This window comes from Athene cunicularia (assembly GCF_003259725.1).
Source record: "Athene cunicularia isolate RWA chromosome 2 unlocalized genomic scaffold, athCun1 chr2_part1, whole genome shotgun sequence".
In the NCBI taxonomy this organism is placed as follows: Eukaryota; Metazoa; Chordata; class Aves; order Strigiformes; family Strigidae; genus Athene; species Athene cunicularia.
The window spans coordinates 74,014,399-74,036,571 of NW_020799095.1; the positions used below are offsets into that span (position 1 = coordinate 74,014,399).

At 41.9% G+C, this 22,173-nt stretch overlaps 1 protein-coding gene across 3 annotated transcripts in view; it reads right to left on the reverse strand.

Annotated features, from left to right (window-relative positions):
* Nucleotides 1–397: 397 nt before the first annotated feature.
* The window catches only part of OTULINL (OTU deubiquitinase with linear linkage specificity like), a 26,342-nt gene continuing 4,566 nt past the window's right edge, over nucleotides 398–22,173 (reverse strand). The window contains exons 1-8 of one of the 3 annotated variants that reach the window (XM_026843445.1): nucleotides 12,162–12,233; nucleotides 10,650–10,809; nucleotides 10,511–10,542; nucleotides 10,312–10,403; nucleotides 6,458–6,607; nucleotides 5,552–5,680; nucleotides 2,443–2,715; nucleotides 398–1,274 (exon numbers count right to left, since the gene is read on the reverse strand). In XM_026843445.1, coding sequence (XP_026699246.1) covers nucleotides 1,095–1,274; nucleotides 2,443–2,715; nucleotides 5,552–5,680; nucleotides 6,458–6,607; nucleotides 10,312–10,403; nucleotides 10,511–10,542; nucleotides 10,650–10,756 — 963 coding nt within the window. In that variant the 5' untranslated portion in view covers nucleotides 10,757–10,809; nucleotides 12,162–12,233 and the 3' untranslated portion in view covers nucleotides 398–1,094. Of the gene's footprint in view, nucleotides 1,275–2,442; nucleotides 2,716–5,551; nucleotides 5,681–6,457; nucleotides 6,608–10,311; nucleotides 10,404–10,510; nucleotides 10,543–10,649; nucleotides 10,810–11,690; nucleotides 11,792–12,161; nucleotides 12,234–22,173 lie in introns of those variants that run through there. The other 2 variants (XM_026843444.1, XM_026843443.1) reach the window with 2 other exon arrangements.

The following is a 22,173-nucleotide window of genomic DNA, read 5'->3' on the forward strand; positions in this document are numbered from 1 at the left end:
ACTGGGCAAAACATTCCACATAATAAGGTAAATCTCATTTAGTTGTCCTGAACAGAATTCTTCAAAAATTGAGGTCTAAACTAAAGATAGAAATCTTATGCAATGAGATTACTATATACTCAGAAGATAAAACATGTACACACACTGCTGAATTCACATAATGCATAGAAAATTAATATTTTCTGAACATGCAGTGTTTGTGACTGTATTCTGTGCACAGCTTTCTCAGATGAACTGCAAAGGAAATCTTGGTAGGTAATGTTGAAATCAGCCCTTATACAAGTTGACAAAAAACACAGGCAGCTACTGCATCTCACTCTATTGCATGTTATTATTAATTAATACTACCCTTTTTAGCTTTGAAAAAGTACCTCCCTCAGTTATAAAGCAGATCTTCTATTAATCTGGCACAGTATTCTTGTGTCTGTGTGCGTGTTTTGTTTTTTTTTCCCCTGCTGTGTAACACTTCTTCACCTTCAGATAGCAGCACTGAGTGCAGACAGCTTAATTTCATGTCTGAAGTACACAGCTTGCAGCTGCTTGCTCTGCCCATCCCTAGAGGGAAGAGTTCTAGTAACAGGGGAAGACAAGTGGGATTTGAAGCAGCTATGCAGAGGCCCCAGTTTACATCCTCTCATCCCAGTTAGCCCCAAGTCAGTGCAAGTTTAACAGCCTGGAGTATAAACTGTAGGACCCCAGGAGTTGCCTCCTCCTCCCTAGCTAGAGACAGGGGAGAGAAATGCAGCAATTTCTGTAGAAACTTGCATTTAACCCATCCAGAGATGTCAGAGGAAACCCTTAGGCTAGCAATAGAAAACCCAGCATTACCTTTGCCTTTGTCATGCAGTCCAACCTATTCTGTCTGACAACCCTCAAATATGACATTTTTCCCCCCCAGACAGTATAGCAATATATGGCTGACTGATGGTGAATTGAGCTGCAATGGGAAAGCAAAATATTTACACAATAAACCCATAAATCATTTTGTAATCATTAACAAGCATTCTCAAAATCTTACTGCTGCCGATTAGAAACCTAACTCACTGGAACCGGTCACTTGCTATATTATACAAAGGAAGAAAGTCACTGGTCCTTCACGTTCTGAAAAGGGGGATGTGATAGTAGCGGTCATCCTCGGTCAGGAGAGAAATCTCATTCCATTCCCTTCGGTATTCTTCTGGATAGTTTACTTGAAATTCCTCAGTATTAAACCTATGCAGTCTGTAAACTCTTATCTTTACTTCAAGTAAGTATCCAAGAAGAAACAGTTCAACCTAAAGATGAAAGAAGTCTGTAAGATATTTATTTCTAGACTTAGAAAACTAAACCAAAGTTAATCCAAGTTAAGGCAAGTCATCTAGCTTCAAAACAGTAGACTAGAAGGGGCCCTTTTGTAAGTGGAATCAGAAAATTAAAAGTTTGAGGGTATTCTCAATGTTCCAACAGTCCTTCCACTGCTCTTTTGCATGTAGAGGATATTCTGGTTAATGCCCGACACTTCAGAAACATCCCTCTTTCACCTGACACAATACATAACCTGCTCCCAAAGCCAGCTCATACAGCTTAGTGGGGAGCAAGAAGGGACTATCTATTATTAAAAGATAGTCCAACTTGAAAAATGGGAAGCCTGCCACCTTGCGATCACTTGCTACATGAGGGAAAGATAACAATAAAAGGAATACATTTCCTTGTACTTCGTGTATATGAAACTTGAAGACTGGCATCTTCATTGACGCTTTGTGCAAAGGATTGCTTCATCTGAAAAAATGCTTTGGAAAAAGCTCATATCCTTGGGCACAGCCAGACAGAGCAGAACTTGTCTAGTTATAATCAAACTGCTCCTAAAGATGACTGCAACATGTAACAGTTGACTTGATAACTGAAATTGATTATAAGAAATAATTTCACCCATTGCAAAGTGACACTAGTTTCAGAGTGGCAGTGTGGAAGTTACATGTCAGTACTTAACTCCTCATTAAATAGAAAATTGAAAAAAAACACCTTAATATATAAAGGTGAACAGTTAAGAGTTCTCACGAGCTGCTCTTAACAGACCTGAGATCTAATAGAAACCAAAGAGAGGAGAAAAAATAGAAAGATGATAGAGGGTTTGGCATGGTGGAACAGATGGGAAAAGTGAAGCAACAGCTCAAATCTGCATAATCTAAATTTATTTTATATATCAAAGGTATCATTATGCTAAACTATGTATTTCATTGATAGCTTGCAGCATTTATTTCTGGCCCAGCAAAAAAACTGTCCACCCCATTTTATTCTATTACAGTTTTTTTCCTGGAAGATAAATGACTACCCTCAGTCCACTTCCCCATTCCCCAAAGAAAAAAATTGGGCCAGCTGTCACTGATGATGTATGATACATTCACCTAATCACATCAGAGATGGAGTCAGTTTTGTGATTTTTTTTTTCATTCGCATCATTACCTGGTCTAGACAAATAGAGTCACCTATGGAGTTCAGACGATTCATCATGAAACTCAAAGGGTCAGATGAAGAATCACGAGCAAGGAGAAGGCTAAAAAGGTTATGTGTGGCTTCTTCCCTGTTCTTTATCTGCTCATAGGCTTCGACAACTTCATAAAGCATGATGAATTTTATGGCCTCATATAGTTTGTGCTCCTTGCTCTCATCAGAAAAGAGTGTATTACACAGGTTTCCTCTTTCTTCATGATTTTTAGTAGCACTTATTTCAGTCCACTGGAAAGCATACAGAAGAATATTAATCAAATTATTAAGAATTCTATTTAATATGAAAGATTTCAAAACAGGAACAACTGCCAGCCTAGACCATACCATTATTGTGGCCAAACAGTGGTGCAAATAAGCAGGTGGCTCTTTCAGAACTGCAGTGAAATTTGAAGCCTTACACATTTCAGTTCCCATTTAACCAGCTGAACCTATTTGCTACAGAGAGCTCCAAGCATCTTGATGTTAATGACAGTGTATGAGAAAGCAAATGTAATTCCCCTATACAAATGCCACCCACTGCCACTGTAGAAAATCCAGGTATCGCCGTCAGTTAAAGAGCCTGAAAGGAGTGTAACCACAAAAAGGGCCTCAGAAAGTTACAGGAAATCTGTGTGGGTGCATCAGACACACACACTAAGCCATAAGCAAAAGTTAGATTAAGTGATGACTCCAGCTTCCAAAATTCAGTGATTTTCCTCTATAGCACCCTTTACATTAAAGTTGCCCTAGCCTGAATTCTTTAGATGCTGAGCCCAATTCGGAAGTGTGTCAATTAAAAGGAACCTATGCAAACTGGAAAGCCATAATGGTACTATGAACTGTACACATCTGTGTGTATTTAATGTGTTCTGCTTCATGAAGTCAAGGTAAGGTGGCTGCACAAGAAGGGACGAGACAAAGACATACATGGGACATGAACAGGGTAGGAATGTCTTTTTTTTGCTCACAGCTGATAACGAGAACTTCTGAGCTCTCTGTTGCTCTAGAAGGTTCGAAAGGCAGTGCTCACACCCAGAAATGGGCTGTCCAGGAGACCATGATAGACTGGGCAGCAAATAAGAAAGCTTAAAGCACCCAGTCCTGAACACAGTGGCTAAAAAGTCATCTGGAACTGAGGGGGGTTTCGGGACCACAGTAAGAGATGATGCTCAATGACTGGGATTCAAATGAATTTCAGTTAATTCTGAGCTTGTATTAATTATATGTTGAAGTGGCCATAAACTGTGAATTGCAACTGAAAAAACAATACATCTAACTTACCCATAAATACTAAATTGAGAAACAGATCCTACCATCTCCTCAGGCATTCATGAAGACTTTCCTTACTGGTTAAAAATGTGACCAAGCAGATGAATCACTAATGTACCATTGCTAGAGGACCTCTACTACATAAGTGAAAAGCCCATCCTAAGTGTAAAGCACCTATTAACCAACACAGCCCAGGCACAACAACATGTGCAGGCAGCAGTCCACAAGTTGACTGACAATGGAGCTGGGAAAGGCAGCAGAAAACCCTGTTAGTGAAAATAGGCAAAAATCCATGTCACTGGCCAAAGAGCATCTTCAGAAAAATAAAATTAAGTTGGAAGCTAGGCCTTATGCCTGATAACAGCATAATGGATCATACAGCTGCTCTGCAACAACCTCTTAATTGTATGGATTTGTTCACTGTGCTGACTTGAAACTTTTTTCTGTACAAACATCCAGTTTAAATACTTCATACTAAGGGACCAATATCAAAAGAACTACAACAAGTTAAAAAAAAAAAGTCAAAACAACCTAACACTGGCAAATGCAAAGAGTGCCTAGAACAAAATGAGAACTGCACACAAGAACCACCAGGCACATCTCAAGAAGACAGGCAGTTGTCACTGCAGCACAGCAAGGGTGCAGGCAAGGGACAAAGACCAGATCTCTACTTTAATTCCCTCTTTTTATTACTAATGCTTTGTTTCTAGAGCTAAATAAGTCTATTTATGGTTTATTGTTTTTCTTTAGGCAACAATTACTCTGATAATAATAACAGTAGCATTTAAAACTACAGAATTGTGGCTCATATACACAGGGCTGTATAGAAGGAACTAACTTAACCGTGTACCACTAAAAAAAGCTGTTGTGGCTGTGGTAAGACAACCTGGAACCATGGTATACTGTAGAATTAAAAATGACAGTTTAAGGTCTGATATACTGGATAATGGATGCCTTCAGGGAAGTGTTTCAACCTAATTGGCCAGAACACTGGAGTCCAGCAAATACCAGTATTTGCTTGATGGCTGTGACACAGGAGAGCATGCAGAGCAACTTCCAGGCAGGAGGAAGATGGGGAGAAGAGGGTGGTGGTGTGCTAGGGAGAGACTGTAGCAAAGCAAACAGGAACAGTCCAGAGCTCACGCAACCGCAAACATGTGGAAACCCCAGAAGAGCTCAAGAAAGGGACAAGGTCTTATCAGGCCAATTTCTTTTATCTGTTTCAGAAGGCTTTGGGGCTACTACAGCTCTCCAAGTTTTAAATGTGTAAGTAAGAGTTATACTCATGGTTGGGGATCTGGCTATGTGGAGCAGAGGGGGCAAGTGAGGCTGACAGGTCTTTGGAATCAAGTGCCTCGGCTTACAGAGAGAAATTATAGTAAAACTGGATAAATAAAACATTTCATGGAGATGGGAGCAAAGGAAAGACAACAGTTTGAGAAGAAAATGCACTGTTTGTTTGTTCTCTCCCATCTGGGGAGGGAATCCATGAGGATCTCATAGAACATGTTGTATTTTTAATTGAAATTATGAGATACTGCAGGAGCCCCTTGACAGCAAGGGCAACTAGCCACACAGTAACAGCTGTGGGGAGGATGACCTCCCTAACTTCCAGGGGCACCCTGAGTACTTAGCCTAGTGGATATCTGAAAGCTGGATTCACCTGCAGGATAGGTGATTCCCAACAGCTCAACTCTCTGAACCTGGGAGGAAAGCCGACTGCCATGGAAACACGTAACCAGATGCAGTTCCCTATCTCTGTCTCAACCCATGTCTCAGTGCTTTTATTCCTCCCAACCATTTCCTAAGTACTCACATTTGTCTTTAATGTCTCCATGCATTTGCGCAATTTGCCAAAGGCATTGGGACCTGTGTATCTTTCTGGCCCAAAACTGTACTGCTGAATCCAGTTGCAACCTTGAGAATACAAAAGCTTTTCAGGGAGCTGGGGGGTAAAAAGAAAAAAAAAGCTAATCACAACCATAACAAGAAGTAGAACATAAAGTTATATAAACTCATCTACACACAATTTACAATGTGGTCCTGTCCTCTAAGTTGTACAGTTCAAACAACAAAAAAAATGGGCCTCAGAACAACTCAAATGTTAAGAAAGAGGCTCCCTTTGACTGCCAAATCTTTAACTTTTAAAACTTTAAAAACAAGGCCAGCAAAATATATAACCCAATCTCTGGCAAAGCTGAATACATACAAATTCAGTGAGGTATTTAGGATTACAGACACCTTCCAGTTTGCACAGCCCCCACAAAGGTAGCAGCTATAGCTGCCCACCTCCTTGCTTCTGTCTCCTGCTACAGCTCCTGGAGCCCAGGGCAGGATTCCTGCTGCTCCAGCAACATGCTCAGCAGCTCCCAAGTGAGCCATTTGGCTTCAAATGGGTATGGATGAGGAGGATTCAGATATCCTTCTGTGTTAAGGGAATGACATCTAGCAGGACAGCAGTAACAGCTATCCCTCCACTTTTTGGGTGGTTTTTTTTTTTTGTGTTTTTTTTTTTTTTTTTTACCATTTAGACTCATATTCACATTGGTATGCTTAGATCAGGGACAATTTTTCAATGAAGTGTAGTTCAAAGTGTATGAAAAACTTCTCTTTAAATTCTCCTCTACTTCCATAACAGACATGTCAGTTTTGACATCGAACAAAGCTTCCTTCTGTAGTACAATGTTACCTGAATCATGTTTGTTTAGGAAATTAATTTTACCTTCAATATATCTCTCTCCTTCATCCATGATGGAAAAGGAATGCCTTGGCTGAATATCTGAAAAAGCACTGCTCTTAGTACACAATAGTTGTCCCTCCTGACTTGTCGCAGGTATTTGATATGGCAGCTCCAAAATAATTCTTCATATGCCTATAAAAAAAAAAAAAGCAATAAAAATTTTAAATTTTAGACAAAACCCATGTTGATTGGAGTACAATTCCAAACTATTTATAAGAGGGAGCTAGGGGAATGAGAAAGTATATTTTTAAGTTTTATATACACAAAAATGTTCCAACACCATGGTTTTTGTAAACTCCTTAAACTGGCACTGCCCCTGAAGAGTCATTCTGCACTCTCTCCAAACCCAGTGACTTGGCTGCTGTATCAGCACTGTTGCTAGCGTAAACATTTGCATGATCAACCAAATCAGAGCAGGTCAGCAAAGACTTCTTTGCCATAACAGCTTTAACCTCAACCACTTCACAGCTTGTGCTGACACAGGAGATGGAGCAGCAAAAGGGTACGAACAGGCGTCTGGAGAAAACTCTTTTGTCAAAAACATCTCCTTACACTGACCTGAATCCATTGTGTGATGGTGACCTGAGGCTGAGCAGATCTGGCAGCTCTGTGCTGAAGCAGATGGCCCTTCTTCCAGCTACACACTCCCTGTATTTCCTCTGCATTACCTCTGGCTCTCATCTGAGCCCTTGTTGAGACAATTCAGAACAATAAACTGGCAGATAATTAGAAAGAGGACTCTAGAGTTCCAGAGGCTGCTGCATCAGTCTTACAGTTTGCTTCCTGAAGGGGGGAGGAAGATGGTCTCAATTCCTGGTCCTCTTTCATCTCAGTTGCTTCCTCACCTCATCCCAACAACACTTCTTGGCTGCACGTTCTCCCTTACTCTTACTTTGCACTGGGTGTGATAGTAAGCCTACTGAATTAATCCTGCTGGGGAAGCTTCCTGTTCCTTCAGCAAGCTTGGTTGGCTCAGAGAATGTTCCATCAGGATGACCTAGGTGCTCTATCAGCTCACCATCCTGGTGAACCACATCCAACAGAAGACTTAAGAGCCAGCAGAAAAGAGGGAGAGGGACTGCTTAACTAGAATGAGGTGAGAAAGAGTGAAAGAAAAGACAAACAAGGGACTGTTCTTTTTGGGGACAGCAAGCAGGTTAGGCTGGTTCAGGATCTCATGAGACCTCATCCTCAAATGTGCTCCTTACTGTGATAACTTCTACCTGGTATAACCAGCCATCCACTGGCTGCTCTAGATAAAGGAGTTTCCTTTTCAGCTCTGACCATCTAGAAGGCTTGTGGATTTTCTGATAGGCTTGTTGACAGGCTTCTTGACCAGTCTGTGTTTGCAAATTTATTAGAATTTTTGCCACCTTTTTGGTCTTGTTGTGTGTTGCTCTGGGTACTTTCGGCATTGCTGTGTTTCTGCATATAATGTGGAAAAGTTGGATCCTTTCTCTGTTCATCATTTGGACACAATTCCATGTTTCTGAAAACAATCTTTTTTTCTCATAACTCCTTTATGCTGCTGTTTAGTCTTATCAGCTTCCTTTTACCTTTTCTTAAGTCCTTCTTGGCATGCATTTGTTCTGTGATTCAAATACCATGACCTAAAGCTATATGTCAAATACACTGAGTGTAAATATTAAACTCTCTTAGCTTTTAGTTTCTTTTTAACATACTTCCTTTTTTTTTAATGTAGTTTCCCTTTCTGAAAGTGGATGCAATTGTAATAATTTTTTTGCTTTGTTGTTCTTGCAAGGATGTTGAATACAATTATGTGCCATCTCCTGTTCCAGAGAGCAACAACAGGAATTAGAAAACCGTGTTTTGAGGCAGATTCTGTGCACTACTTGGGACCAAGTCAAGGGCTGCTTCCTTTCCTAACGGCTCCCTGAAAAGGTGATCCATGAAACACTGGCACCACTTTGAAGTTCAAACCCACAGATGTTGCCAGTGCAGATGGCTAGCTGGTGTCTCTCATTACTACTGCATCTCCTGCCACCTCTGCCTTTTTGATCTCTCTTGCATATCATGGATAGTGTTCCCAGCATTATCAAATAATCAAAAATATGGACTTGATGCTACATTTGTCCTGTGCTGGTCTGAAATGCCACACCATGAGGACACTAGGATATAATGTCACAGTTAGTTAGCTGATTGACTGGATTTGAGCCTAAGGTTGCTTTCACAGATACTACTACTCTACCATCAGTATAGCTACATTAGCTACAAGTTTTACGGGAAAAGTAAAGATCCAGCCCACGGTCTTTGAGCCTAACTTGGTGACTAAGTCTTAACACAGCTGGAACAGGAAGCCATAAAACACGTGTCACTGCTGGAGGCCCATCCCTGTCACGTTAGGATACCATAGTGCTACTCCAACTTCAAGCACTGGTCAGGGCCCTTCAGCATGCACTGCTGCTCCCACCATGTCCCCGGCCATGCTGCCTCCATTAATGGCTACAAAGGTATAGCTGCAACAGCCTGTTGCATCAGCAATAACATACATCTTTTATAGGAAGTGCAGCTGCTGTTTCTGCCTATCAGGTGTAAGCACATACACACAGTGTACACAACTGAAAAATATGTCAGTAAGCCGACAGAAAACAGTGTATCTAGCAATAATGAACCACGAATTGAGAAGATCCTAGGCTTAGGAGTTCAGCTATCTGTGATCCAAAGCCTGGTTTGGTGCAGCACAACTCTGTCACTTTGATTTACAGTTATGAAGAAAACATACTAAGCTGTGTGAAACTGTTTCAGGTAAATGGATGTAAGGTAAGAGAAATAAAAATCCAGGGAGAAGTATAATTATTAAGATGGTCACAGCTAGCAGCTCAAAGATACAAGAGGAGGGAAAAAGAAAAGAAAAAAAAAGTAAAACACAAAAAAAACTTACATGGAAAGGAATAAAAGCCACAGAATTAAAAAAAAAAAAAAGACTTGGAAAAGAGCAGTGCTGAGGCCCACAAGCAGTGGAGACTGCCACCTCCCCATGCAGCCCAGGGCTGTCCCCAGCCACCCCTCAGCAGCTGACTGGGATGCTGAGGATGACAAGGACATTAACTGTAAGATTAGTAGCTTCTTAGTCCTAGCTATGTGTGGTACAGGGCAGCAGGAACTACCAAGCATAGTTAACCTGTGTGTGCCCTGCTCACTGTGCCTGGCACAGGGCAGAATGGCAGCGCAGAAGAGCCTGGGCCAGGGAGTGCCATGGCAGCGCCAGGTGGCCAGGGGAGCAGAGGTGGAGCAGATGGATGCTGCATGAAGGCAGGGGATGGCCACCACCCAGCACACCGGCTCCTCGCCCACTGAGCACCTCCTAACCCGGCACAGGTCAGATGTGAGCTCCTGCCCTGCCTGCCCCCAGCTGCAGCCGGCTGGCCAGGCGGCCTCTGCAACTGCTGCGGGCCACCAAGTACCGGCTGCTGTCACATGGACCTTCAGAGCTTGGAAGAGAAATGGGTGTGGTGTTTCATTCCTCCCTGGAATGAGAGTTTTTTTACCTTAAATCAGAAGGCTGCAAAAGTGACAGCACCTATGACCACGTTATTTGGGCTGTAGCACTGGAGATGATCCTGTTAAAAGCCGCTGCGTGGGTTGGTGGTGCTACAGGGGGAATTCGGAGAAGATGCACGACTAAAACCTAATCTACATTTTTGCCTGCTCTAGTCTAGTCTTTATTTAGACCCATGTTCATGCTGTCCCCTTCACTTTCCATTTGGCCAGCTGGCTCTGGTAGCTGCCAGCAGCTGCATGCACTGGGAGTGCTCTTCCCTTCCCAGGTATATCTTCTGCCTGTCCTCATGCAGAGATTAAAATTTAACTCTTACCTCCCTCATGTGTTTGGCATGCTTTGTTTCTCCTTTCCATTCTCTCGCACTGTAACCAAGTAGATCAACTTCTGTTAGCACACTGAGATTCCCTAAATCAAAATTAATACACAGATTAGTTACCTTCTGCTGTTCTGCCTCTAAAGGGTAGCAGTGGTGGGGGGGGTTAAGGAATACAGTATAACAACAGAAAGATTACTTATGAGTTTTCTTTGAAGGTAGTTGCTCCACCTGAAATCCAAATGATAAAACAGGTGTCAAAGGGGAGTTGTCAAAGGTCAATATTTACTGAAATAAGCAACAGCATGAAGATTAAAGTCTGCATAATAAAAACCTACCGTTTCAGTAGCTGTGCTAAAAAGCTGTATAGCCTTCTGCAATACCAAGAAACAGCAACAAGGAAAGACATGCTTAGCATTAGCTGCACTTTCACTTTTTGCCACATGAGACACAAAGACTGCTTGGTGGCTGTTGCCCAGGACCGCACCTCATGCCTTCCTAAAATAGGGATAAAAACAGAGAGGAAAAAATTTTGTCACTGTTTTGCAATGCTTGTTTCTATTTGTTTTCTTACAAAAAGAAAAATCATCCAAGTACCATGCCAGTCCAAATAAAACACAAAACACAAAATGTGAAAGGCAAGTATATTTTTATATACTTAATATATATCCTTAATATATTTAGTTTTTCAAGTTTCTACGGTTTTGAGTGCATATGGTTCACATTTCCAAGCTTTCCTCCACACAATGAAGGCTAGATATATAGTTACAATGGAGTCACAGGAAGACTGATATCAAAGCAGCTATCCAATAACAATTTTTTTTTTCTTCAGGATGTACTGATCCAGACACCTGTATCACCATTACTTTGTCACTAAGTCAAGGTTTTAAAGACCAGGGGTTCCTGGGAGTTGTAGACTACAAATGGGCCATATAAGGCAATATCAGCTGACTAAGCATCATAGGACTGCCTAGGGAATAAAAGGAATGTTCCTGCCTCCATTTGGTTAAGTCTAGGGTCAATTTAAAACTCTGGCTTTCTCCTCCCTGGGGATTTGGTAGAAAGTTCAAAAGATCATCACAAAGGGGGTGCGCTCTCATCGTTCTTCACAGACCTAAACCAGGACACATTTCTGTCGCTCTCTTGGCATTACAGGCAGGATTAGGGAAGGTTTTGGTTGTCTTTTGTTGATAAGAAAACCTAGAATTGAGAGAGGTCTGGAGACTGAATAGTTGACAAAGGCAATATCTGCTCCCTAAGTGAGAAACTTATCCTCTGGCTGAAATTTGAGTATAGGAAATTCCCAGAGTTTATGATCAACAGCTGCTCTATTATTAACTTACTTATTGATTTAGTACAAAACTTTAAAAGAACTCAACTTTTTATAAAGGTATCCCCAGAGAAGGCTGAAATCACTCTTGTCCAGAGAGTCCACAAAGGGAATTACACATTCAGCACAGTTTTATGTCAGCTGAACTTCTGCCCCTCCTGGCTTAACAGGAAATTTAAGAGGGGCTTAAATTTTCCAAGGAAGTTAAGCCCATGCACTGTGGACCACTATCCAGTTGAAGAGTTACATATGAATTCCAACTGTGGCTACGAGATAAACAGCTATGCATACATTTTTACAAGCACTGCTGCATATATACAGAGCATTGCTGATACTTGGCCTCTCCCAATATTCTGTTGTTTGAAGAAGTTTTATTACAGGATGTCATAAGCAAGTTGTGCAGAGGCAAGACCCAGACCTCATCTCTCCCATGAACAGGTTAAGACCTGTAAATGAAAAGGTGTTAATAAACTTTAAAGAGGTAATTGGAGAAGCTTCTGGGGTGCTAGTTCCCATTTACACAAAACCTGATGACGAACAGGTCTTCTGTCAGCTTCTACTCATGGGCCACACTAACCTGTGTGTACCTGGCATGACCAGGGGTGATGCCTGTACACGCCAAGTAGGGAAAAGACACGTGTTCATGCACAACTAAAAAGACCAAAAATCTGAAGCTGCAGGAAACGTTTATTACTGATGTCAAGTAACAGACAGCAAACCATCAGCTGTAAGGTTTGAAAATGGCACAGCTCGTGGAAACACCATGACATTCCCACTTACAGCACACACACACACACAGTTACTACTGATGGACACCAACAGGCACGTTCTCAGTAAGCACCCAAATTTCCACCTACAGAACAACAACTCAGAATTAGTAACAGATGACAGTCCTGGCAGAATCAAGCCACTGCAATTTTTTCTCTCTCTTCTTCAGGATAAAGGCATCAGCATCGAAAATACCTCAGTGGACTGTAAATAACTGAACCTTCTGCTAACTAGAATGAAGCCTGAAGGTTTAGAAATGTTGTTCAGCCCATGGATCAGTGGGTATTTTGGATTTACACTGTCATGCTTTTGAATGAAAACCAGTGATGATTCAAATGAAATTCATTAACAGCAATTTAAACATATAGTATCAAAAGGAAGATGCAGCAGATTTTCATTTCATTACTTAAACCAAGTGTACGGTCACTCTTTTGAATTGAACAAACTGGGACTGTAAAAAGTGAGAGCTGGTCCATCTGTTAAAATGACATACTTTGCTTGATGGAGTACCAGAAATACATGTGAAATACAAGGCAAAAAGATGAGAGGTCTTCATCAGCCTTTAAGTTGAATCAAGCAGTCTTCTGAAAAAACTTTTGATGGTATTAATCCTGAAAGAAACCTACTGAAGTTCAACAAACCCCCTTCCAAGGCATATGGTTAACAGGTGTGTGAACAACTATTCTTCAAGGAGAGCTGGGAAGCATTGGCTTACTGATTTCAATCAAAACCACAAATCGATGTCAGGGGACATGAGATAACCGAATATTGTTCACCTGCTTTTATTTAATATGGGGGATTTATAAGTAGATATTTCCCTAATAAAAAGCTTAATGGGAGATGGGAAAACCTGCAAACAAGTGATTTTGAGTACTTTTGCTACGCTTGTATTACAGCATACCCTGCACTTCATAAACTTTCTCTCCTGTCATGGGAAAGCTGCTGTTCAAACAGCACTTTATGATTCAGTTACTACTTTCAGTGCTTATGTCACACTTAGAAACATAATTACATTTTTTTATTCAAGTAAATGACATTTAGAAATGGCAGTTGGATTGCAAAGTGCTGCTGGTAAAAATCCATTACGAACAAGACACGAATTAAAGACGAGGGCACTTTAAATATATCTTTCCACCCCCTCCCTGCCCCCTCCAAAATTCTTCAGAAACTGAAGAGCAATTAAATTAATAACACACTGGTGGAGGGAATAAAATAAACCCACAGATTTTTAAAGCCAATCCATTCCCTGACTTATGGACACAATTCATCCTGTTCCTCAGGAGACAGTGATAATCTGTCCACGCTGCGACACACCTTTTTGAAGACTGCAAGCATCACTGTGAGGGACAAGGAGGCCTGACTCTTCCCCCACCGCAGACAACAGAGCCCTGGGACTTCTAACACAGCTCTGAGCAGAAATTCAGATGAACAGAGGTTGAACAGTGCTGAAATAGGAGCTGATAGCAGTGTTTATCTTACAGTGCAAGTATTACGCTGTGTTTTCATGCCACATCAACTTCCTGCTAGTGTCAAACCTTCAGCTTTTACCACCCCACAAAGTCAGCAAGAGACACACACATAAGAAAAAAAACCAAAACCCCACAATAAAAAAGGTCAGAAAAAAAAAAGATGAGTAAGAGACATCTGCAACATCTGCTTCTTTCACAAGTAACTCAAGAATGAGTCTCTAAAGGATTAGCTCCACATTTGACTCCATCACATTTTGGAGGCTACCACCTTAAAAATGCGTAACATGAAATGCAAAATGTAAGAGATCAGCTTGGGAACTAGCAGGCAGCACTGTACGCAGTGCTGAAGCACTATCCAATATTCCAGCGTGTCTGATGGCACATTCACTGTCTTACTGTTTTCCTCCCTCCCTGTAACAAGGCCATCAAGAATATAACAGAGTGTCTTTCAAAATTAAAAGCTGACTGTGTGACTTCTTTTCAGGACATTCCTCTTCACAGCCTTTTTGGTACTGAAAGCAGGACATAGTCCTTGTTACCATAAAGTGGTCAAGTTTCACACTCCCATCACACAAGATTATGTCCCTAGATCTTGAAAAGCAGATATCTCCGCCTTCAAAGAGGGAGGCAGAGTTTTGGATCACTCTGTTCCAACCCTTCTGCTGCCCACCCATACCCCTCCTTCTCTTTCCTCTTTTGGATCCAGAACTAGGAAGACAGAGCCCTCAAGTGAGAGACTTGAGGTCCAAGCCTGCCTGCACTCAGTGTGTGCCTCACTTTTTCCCAGGCTCCGTAGTATCAGTACCGAGGTATGTTAACAGGCTAAGTCCCGCTTTTAAGGGAAAACAAGTAAATTTATCCTTATAGAACAGGCATCAGCACTATGCACATGCACACATGTGCACATACACCTCACCTGACTGAGCAAAGAGGGAGACCCAGACAAAAAGCTATTAATTACACAAATTCAATACCTACAACAAATTACAGCCCACAACAGCGAAGAAGAAACATGCCTTTTTAAGTAGTGCCAAGTAATTACAGTCTCTTTTACTTCCCCATTTATTATCAGTGCCACACCAGAAAAATGAAAAACTACTGAAAACAGATCAAACACACACCAAGACAGGTGGAAGCACTGCTTAATTCGGTAACTCTTTCATTAGCAAACCCTTCCTTTACAGAGCAAAGCAATATCAACTTGTTAAAAAAAAAACCTTCTTCACCTGCTCTAACATAACAACTAGAAATGAGGATCTCTACTTGGTATAAGAAGAAAAAGAGAATTATTTACAGGCAAAGATGCTAATCATCAGTGACTTATCAAAAGTTCAACCATATCAGCTGATCAGATCTCAACTTCTATTCAAAAAAATAACAAAAGAGGATCCCAGCACCAAACGGCAACTAGAATCATGCAATTACCTAGAAAACAGAATAGTTTCAGCAGCACTGACGATCATCACTTGCAAGAAAGGCTTGATTTACACAGCTGTCCTGCACAGGAGTCCCAAGTGCTCTCTTCAGCCCTTGTCCTTTTTCTGCAAAGATCTTTCAGGAAAAATAGAGTTGAAAGGCTGGCAGCCTTCTCTGGACTCCCTGATCGTCAATAGAACCCAAACTTCTGCTCTTAACGTATCTATCCAGTTGTGACACTTGCTTATTCCTGCTCTGTAGTAACAAGCATAATACGTTCTTACCTACTGTGTGATTATCTAAAATATACCCTTTCCCTCCCTCCAAATCCCTTCAAGAACAAAAGGAAAGTTCAGTTCTTGATCTCCTGTATAATTCAGCTTCCTTTTTAAAGCACGGGGTGCTTCATCCAGGACCTGCAGATGATTAAAGCTCAGCAACACTTCCATTTACATTAAAAGAAAAAACATGAGAAGCCTTCAGAGAATTTACAGTCCCAAGTAATATGTGAAAAGCATTTCATGCCATAAAAATCCAAGTATCTCTTTAGATCTCTTATTCCTAAGTACGAATAAAAAATAATGAAAAAATAAAATAACCTCCTTTTAGAGAAGGAGTCTCTGAAATTTCTGCTGTGATGATTTTTTTTTCAAGTGGGAAAAAAATCCATCTTCATTCGGAACTACTATTCAAACCTGTACACTTCAAACAGAATTTACGTAAATGTACTACACCTATTATTTGAAGGAAGCCCACTCTAAGGATTCTTATTAATGCCTGCTGCTGAGTGGCATGTTGAGTCATCCCCAGTGCCACCCACGTTTGTTTCTGGTCTATCTATTTGCAAACACAACTCACAAAATGCGGGTTTTTTTGTTTTGGTTTTGGTTTTTTTTGTCTGTGCTGAATCCACACAAGTATTTTCCCCCTGAACATCTTCTTATGCTAGGCTAAGTGGTATAAATATGTTGGGGTTTTCTGTTGATTTGTCATTAAATAAGTGAAGCTCCGGTTACAAGGAAAAAAGGTTGAATTCTTACTTTGCAGTAAGAATTATTTTCCTCCTCCTTTTCTGAAACCTTGCTTGCTAGACAGCACAAGACTTGTACCTACAGCCCAATCCTCCAAGGATGTGCAGTCATTAGGTGTAAGGAGGCTGGGTGGTACCACAGGCAGCATCCCTCCAGGTCTCTGCAGGCAGAGGTCCGGCAGGCTGCCACAGCGGCTGTCCCCTCCTCGAGGCTCTCCGGAATGAAGAGTCCCCAGCCCTGCCTGTGTGCACGCCCAAACCCCGGCAGCGCAGGCACCAGGGTCACTGCCACCCCTGAAGAGCAGGACCTTCTCAAGCCCATCGCCCCAAAGGAAGGGGCTGGTGGGCTCTGTAACTCCAGCACGACCTGCAGCAGTGGTCACCAGGTTGGCACTGGAGGAGGGATGCAGAGAAGCCCCCTAAATGCAACATGCAGAGGGGTAAAAGACACCTGGAAAGAGGAAGAGGGACTGTCAACAGAAACTCACATGGGACAGATCTCAGTGCGAGCAGCACAGAGAAAAACAAGCTGCTTATTGGAGTCTACCAGCAGTGCTCCTGGGACTAAACACCCCCTGGATGGCCCCAGGTGACTCCCCAGCCCCTTGGTGGTCACCCACTGGCTCATTCCTAAACAGCGGTTTGACTCCTTGAGCATCCTTTGCTGAAGTGCTGTAGCCCACAGGACAAAGCAGCAAGAAACGCCAGTCAACTTGTCAGGCACACTCTGAAGGACAGTCCAAGGAATTTTAAGTTTCTACCTGATAAACAGTTATCCCAAGTGATAGCTGGGAAAACAGCAGCATCAAGTAACCCATGACAAACAAAAACTACTCATCTGAGCTTGTTCACTGTCTAAGCCGTATCAGTCACACCTGTTAATTATTACAGGCAGTGCTTATATCTGCCATCAGGTAAAGACCCTGCTCTGAAAGCCACCCCGCTTTGACCCTGTTGTATCCATGTAGTTCATCATTCCCATCTCCATACAGGGTCTGACTGCTGTACCCTCATGTGGTGGTTTAGGCCCTGCCGGGACCGGAGACCACATTGCCATTGTGCCTCCCCCACCCTCGGACCGAGTAGGGCACAAACCCCGGGGTTGAAATAAGGAGAAATTTAATACAATAGTGTAATAAACAATCTGAACAACAGCAATAGCAGTAATAACAACAATAAACAGTAATAACAGTAAACAAGACAAAAGATATACAGAGAAATACTGCAGTGGATACAGACAGCCTGCCGTGTGTTTCCCCTGAAAAAAGCCACAAAGGAAAGTTTCGACCTGGGACCTGACATCAGCATGGTATGAATAACCCGGCTGGAGATCCCTTCCCCCTCTCTGCTGAGGAAACTTAACCCTATCCTAGCTGAACCAGGACACCTCACAACACAGATTTTATGTCTGTCTTCAGAGCATAGCCTCTCCAAACGTGTACCAGCCTCTGCGTGCAGGCCATGCAGCATTGTGTATTTTTCATGTGGATTAATAATCACAAATAATTCACATCTCCTGGTGGTGCATCAGATCACAAAGCCTGTGCTTTCCCACTACGTATGTGCAGAGGTTATTCCATCTGTGTTAGTTGTTTGTTTGGGACTTCTACTTGTCTCTCTTCCTCTTTCCAAGACAGACCTGAAGCAGAAGGGAAAGGCAACAGAAAGCATTCAGAGCAATTGCTTTGATATCTTACAAATGCCAGAAACTGGTCTTGCCTCTCAATGTCTAGCATGATGAAATTCAAAACTTCAGCTGCTTCCATACTAAGAGCATAAATTCTGCATTCTGCAGAATAAAGCCCGAGTGTTTAAACTCTGCTCTCTACCTTTTAAAGGCTAACAGTTTCAAAATGGCATTTCTTAATTAGCTGATGCACACAGGAGTCCTCTGCTTTTTTTCTTGAGAGTGCATTATCAGGCACTTCTTGCCTAAAATCTTAAGCAAAAAAGGCACGTTCAAAGGTAAAATTTACTGCATCAAGATAACTTAAATTTTAGTTACTATCACTCAGTAGAATACCAAAGTCATAGCTAGTACAAACTTTTCATAAAAATGTGATTTAAGAACACAGAATATTCTATGTGGAAGCTCTCTGCTTGTAAAAACACATGATTATTATTGCTAATGCACATTCAGTATTGTTACAGACATTTGGATGCCAAAAGAATCTTCAAGTGAAGTGCTCCAGACACTGGTCTCGGGGACCAAGAGACCACAGGTCCCTGACGCCTCTCTATTTGCATGAACTGCCTAAAATCTAGACAGTTACATGGCAAGGTCTACATAAAATAGAAATTATGCAGCCCTGAAAAATATGGTTAAGTGTGACCCTGCATATCGAGCTCTTCTTGAGAGACTGGCACTTGACAGAGGCACAACTTAACTTTCACTTGTAAACTAAGAAAATTAAATACAGAGTACTGGACCTTGGAACCTGGCAGGGTCATTTTTAAAGATCTACAATGATATGAAATCCTCTATTTTTAAGGTCTCAGCCTTTGGGTCATTTTTAAAGATCTACAATGATATGAAATCCTCTATTTTTAAGGTCTCAGCCTTTGGCACACATGTCACATGTCACAGCTGAAATTTGTGTGCAGGAAGTGAAGTGACATGAAATGAAACCAGAACTGAAGGACAGCAAACACGTCTGCAGGTCTCTCCCAGACAAACACAGCAGGCACATGCATGGCATGGAGCTGCACTCAGTGCAAAACTGGGGGAAACCAGCAGGATGTCTCTTTGTCACACAGACAGACCTAAACCAAATATTTAAGTTTGCAGAAAGACTGATTTTGCACAAACTCAGCAATTAAAAACCTGTTGGCACTTTCCCGGTGGCTGCTGACCTGCAGGCAGTACCAAGCACCTTGCCATGATGCTTGTTCACTGCACAGATGCTAGGGCAGACTTGACAACAGTCAGAGCCCCACACACACCACATCATATCAAGGCACCAGTTTGATGCTAAGGTACACGTTTCCACTTCTATAGCACCGTTTACCCAATATGACCACCTCACCCTGGAAACTTAGTGCTGAGCAGTCAAAAAATCTGGAAAATCTTGGCAATGTATTATGAATGACAAATATGAGACGGCATCTTGACCAAGACCACGTGCAGAGCTAGTAACAGGACTAAAGACTGAGCATATACAGCCACATCGTCCTGTAATTTTAGCCCTCCATATTAATGTGATGTAGCTCATGTAAGACATCACAACTCCTCTGCTCGTTTCACAGCCTTCTCCTCAGAGAAATGTTTGTTGAAAGAAATGTCTGGGCAGCACAAGTTGCTCTGCTAGTCACATCCCTCTGCGTGGGTACATGGTGTGGCATCTGTCCCTGCCGGTGACACAGGGACAGGAGACAGAGGCACACCTCCTTTCTCTGTTGGGATCTTCCAGCACCTCCACACAGGCTACAGAGAAATCCCAGCATGGGGGCCTGGATCTTGAGGATGAAAAAAATGTACAGTATTGCTCCTCTGCAGTGAAAAAATGAGAAGAAGCTACATAGACAGAATAAGGCTGAAAAGAAGCTAAAAGCTGCTGACTTAATAATTTCTCAGAAAATTCATGAAGTAGCCTGCAGCAGTTTTAGAGTATTTTACAGGTTTGCCTTCACTGGAGCCTTCTCAAAAATTGGACAGTATGACCTTTATCTCCTTTTTTTCCTCATTTATGCTGGGGCAAAACTTTGACATGGTTTTATATGATCAAGCAACAACCATGAGTTATAATCTGCTGGAAAAAAAACAAACTTTCTATCAAACCAAATTTTGTAATATAAAAACTAAACTCTCTCTAGTACCTCAGAAGTTGGTGCAAGATCCCTAGCTACAAAGTCTGCTCTTGAAACTGCCATTTACTTTTACATTGCTGTGGCTGAAGTAGAGAGTCCTGACAGTTTTTGATCATGAAACACTGACAATTAATAAATTGCTATTCCTCTATCTTTCTGGAAGGCACAACATCGTTGTGTCTGATCCCCAGTGCTACAACCATGCACAGAAGAACTGGTGTTTGCCATGCCATGAATCCCAGCAACAGAGCACATGGGCACAACTCCCCATTCCTGATACATGCTGGCATCACACCAGCTGTTATCAACCCAGTAGTGCAGAAAGGATGCCATGCGTCCACCGTGCTTTTGCAAATTCCCTCAAAGCAGAAAACAGATCCTGAATCGAATTCAGAGTCAGATGTCAGCCAGCAACTCAGATTAGTGTTTGATTTTAAAGAGTATTATAACTCCTTTAGAAGTCAGAATGCCTGAATAAAAACATCATTAGAATAGAACTAAGGTGGCCTAACAGTAATTAAAAAAAAAAAAACCCAACCAGTTTCAAAGCCTAAACCAAGAGAGAATTAAGAAACTCCTTCAGGTAAACGTTATGCAACCCTAATTACACTCATAAATTTAGTTATGGAAGTGTAATGAAACAGCGCAATTATACGACCTTCTGACTTCTGAGTACTAGTTACTCCCTTGTGTTTTCAAAACAACTAAATTATAACCATACTCATCTCCCCAGTGAAGTTTGGCACCGTGACTCCCATGATTCAGCTGCACTAGGTCAGGAGGCATTTCTGAAATTTCAAACTTATTTGCCTGGGTAATCATGCAAGGCCAATAGTTTTCATGCATTAAGCTCAAGAAAAACTGCAGAGATTACTGAAAAACCCTTTCATGTTTGTTGCTATATGCTTGGTAGGTAGGATTTAACCTGGAAGCTGTATCTAAGAAACAAGCTGGACAGAAAGTCCTGATGCTGAATGGGTAAACCACACCATCTAGTCAGACAACCTGGTCCAAAATGTTAAACAAAATGTTAAAAAATTACATCCCAGTGGCAAAAACTCCTTTGAAATACAAAAATTAAATATTTTTTTTTCAGAACTCTAAATTCAAATGCAGATATGTGTCCATAAAAGCACTTATATTTACTATGCCAACCAGCACTTTAATGCTGGTTTTGCCCCTGAAAATCAATTCTAACACCCTTCACCTAGCAGTATTTTGTACAGATACGCAAACTGGCAGCTCTTCCTCTTACTGTACGGTGTCCCCATCGATTCCTAATTAAATTATTTGTCAAGCAGTAAGAAATAAAACGCTTAAAGGAGCAAACGCCAGTGACTACAGAGAAGTTTTCAGAGCCTTAGAACCAAACCGGGTCATTTCTTCACACAAATTACCTCTTTGTTTCATCACTTACAGAAAGTAGAGTAGGCCAAAGGATGGAAGGGGGAATAATTGTACTTGCACATATTAGCAAGAGAGCAGTTAGCACCACACTAGCTTAACACTCACTAAATACCACAGAAACCTGGTTCTTTCTCCGCTGCAGAAAATTCAAGTATAAGGCGAATACAATTGTACAGCTCCTCCAAAAAGCAAACCAGCTGGTTAATATGAGAGCAGTGCAAAAATGAGAGCTGGGCCAGCAACCGCCAAAGCAGAAAGGCAGCCTGGTAGGGCATGATATCTTCAGTCTAAAAGGCCCCTTGCCAGCGACTTCAGAGACTCCTAATACTGAGAGCTACGAGCACCTGGAGAGCAGATCAGCAGGGGTGCGAGCCCGTCGCCCCAAGTCTTCCCGAATCACGTGCTCATTTCTGATCCCCCTTTACCTCAGACTGTCCGATGGGAATAGAAGCCAGTCTCCAACGTTTAAATTCATATATTTTTTTTTAAAACCAAACTCAACAACAACAAATAGCAACCCCTCCAACGCGCACCTGACGTGAAAATGTCACGCGTTGTTGTTTTAGACCCACGACGACCCGCGGGTAGGTTGGAGCGGACAGCGCGCGGAACCCAACACCCCCCCGCGCCCCACA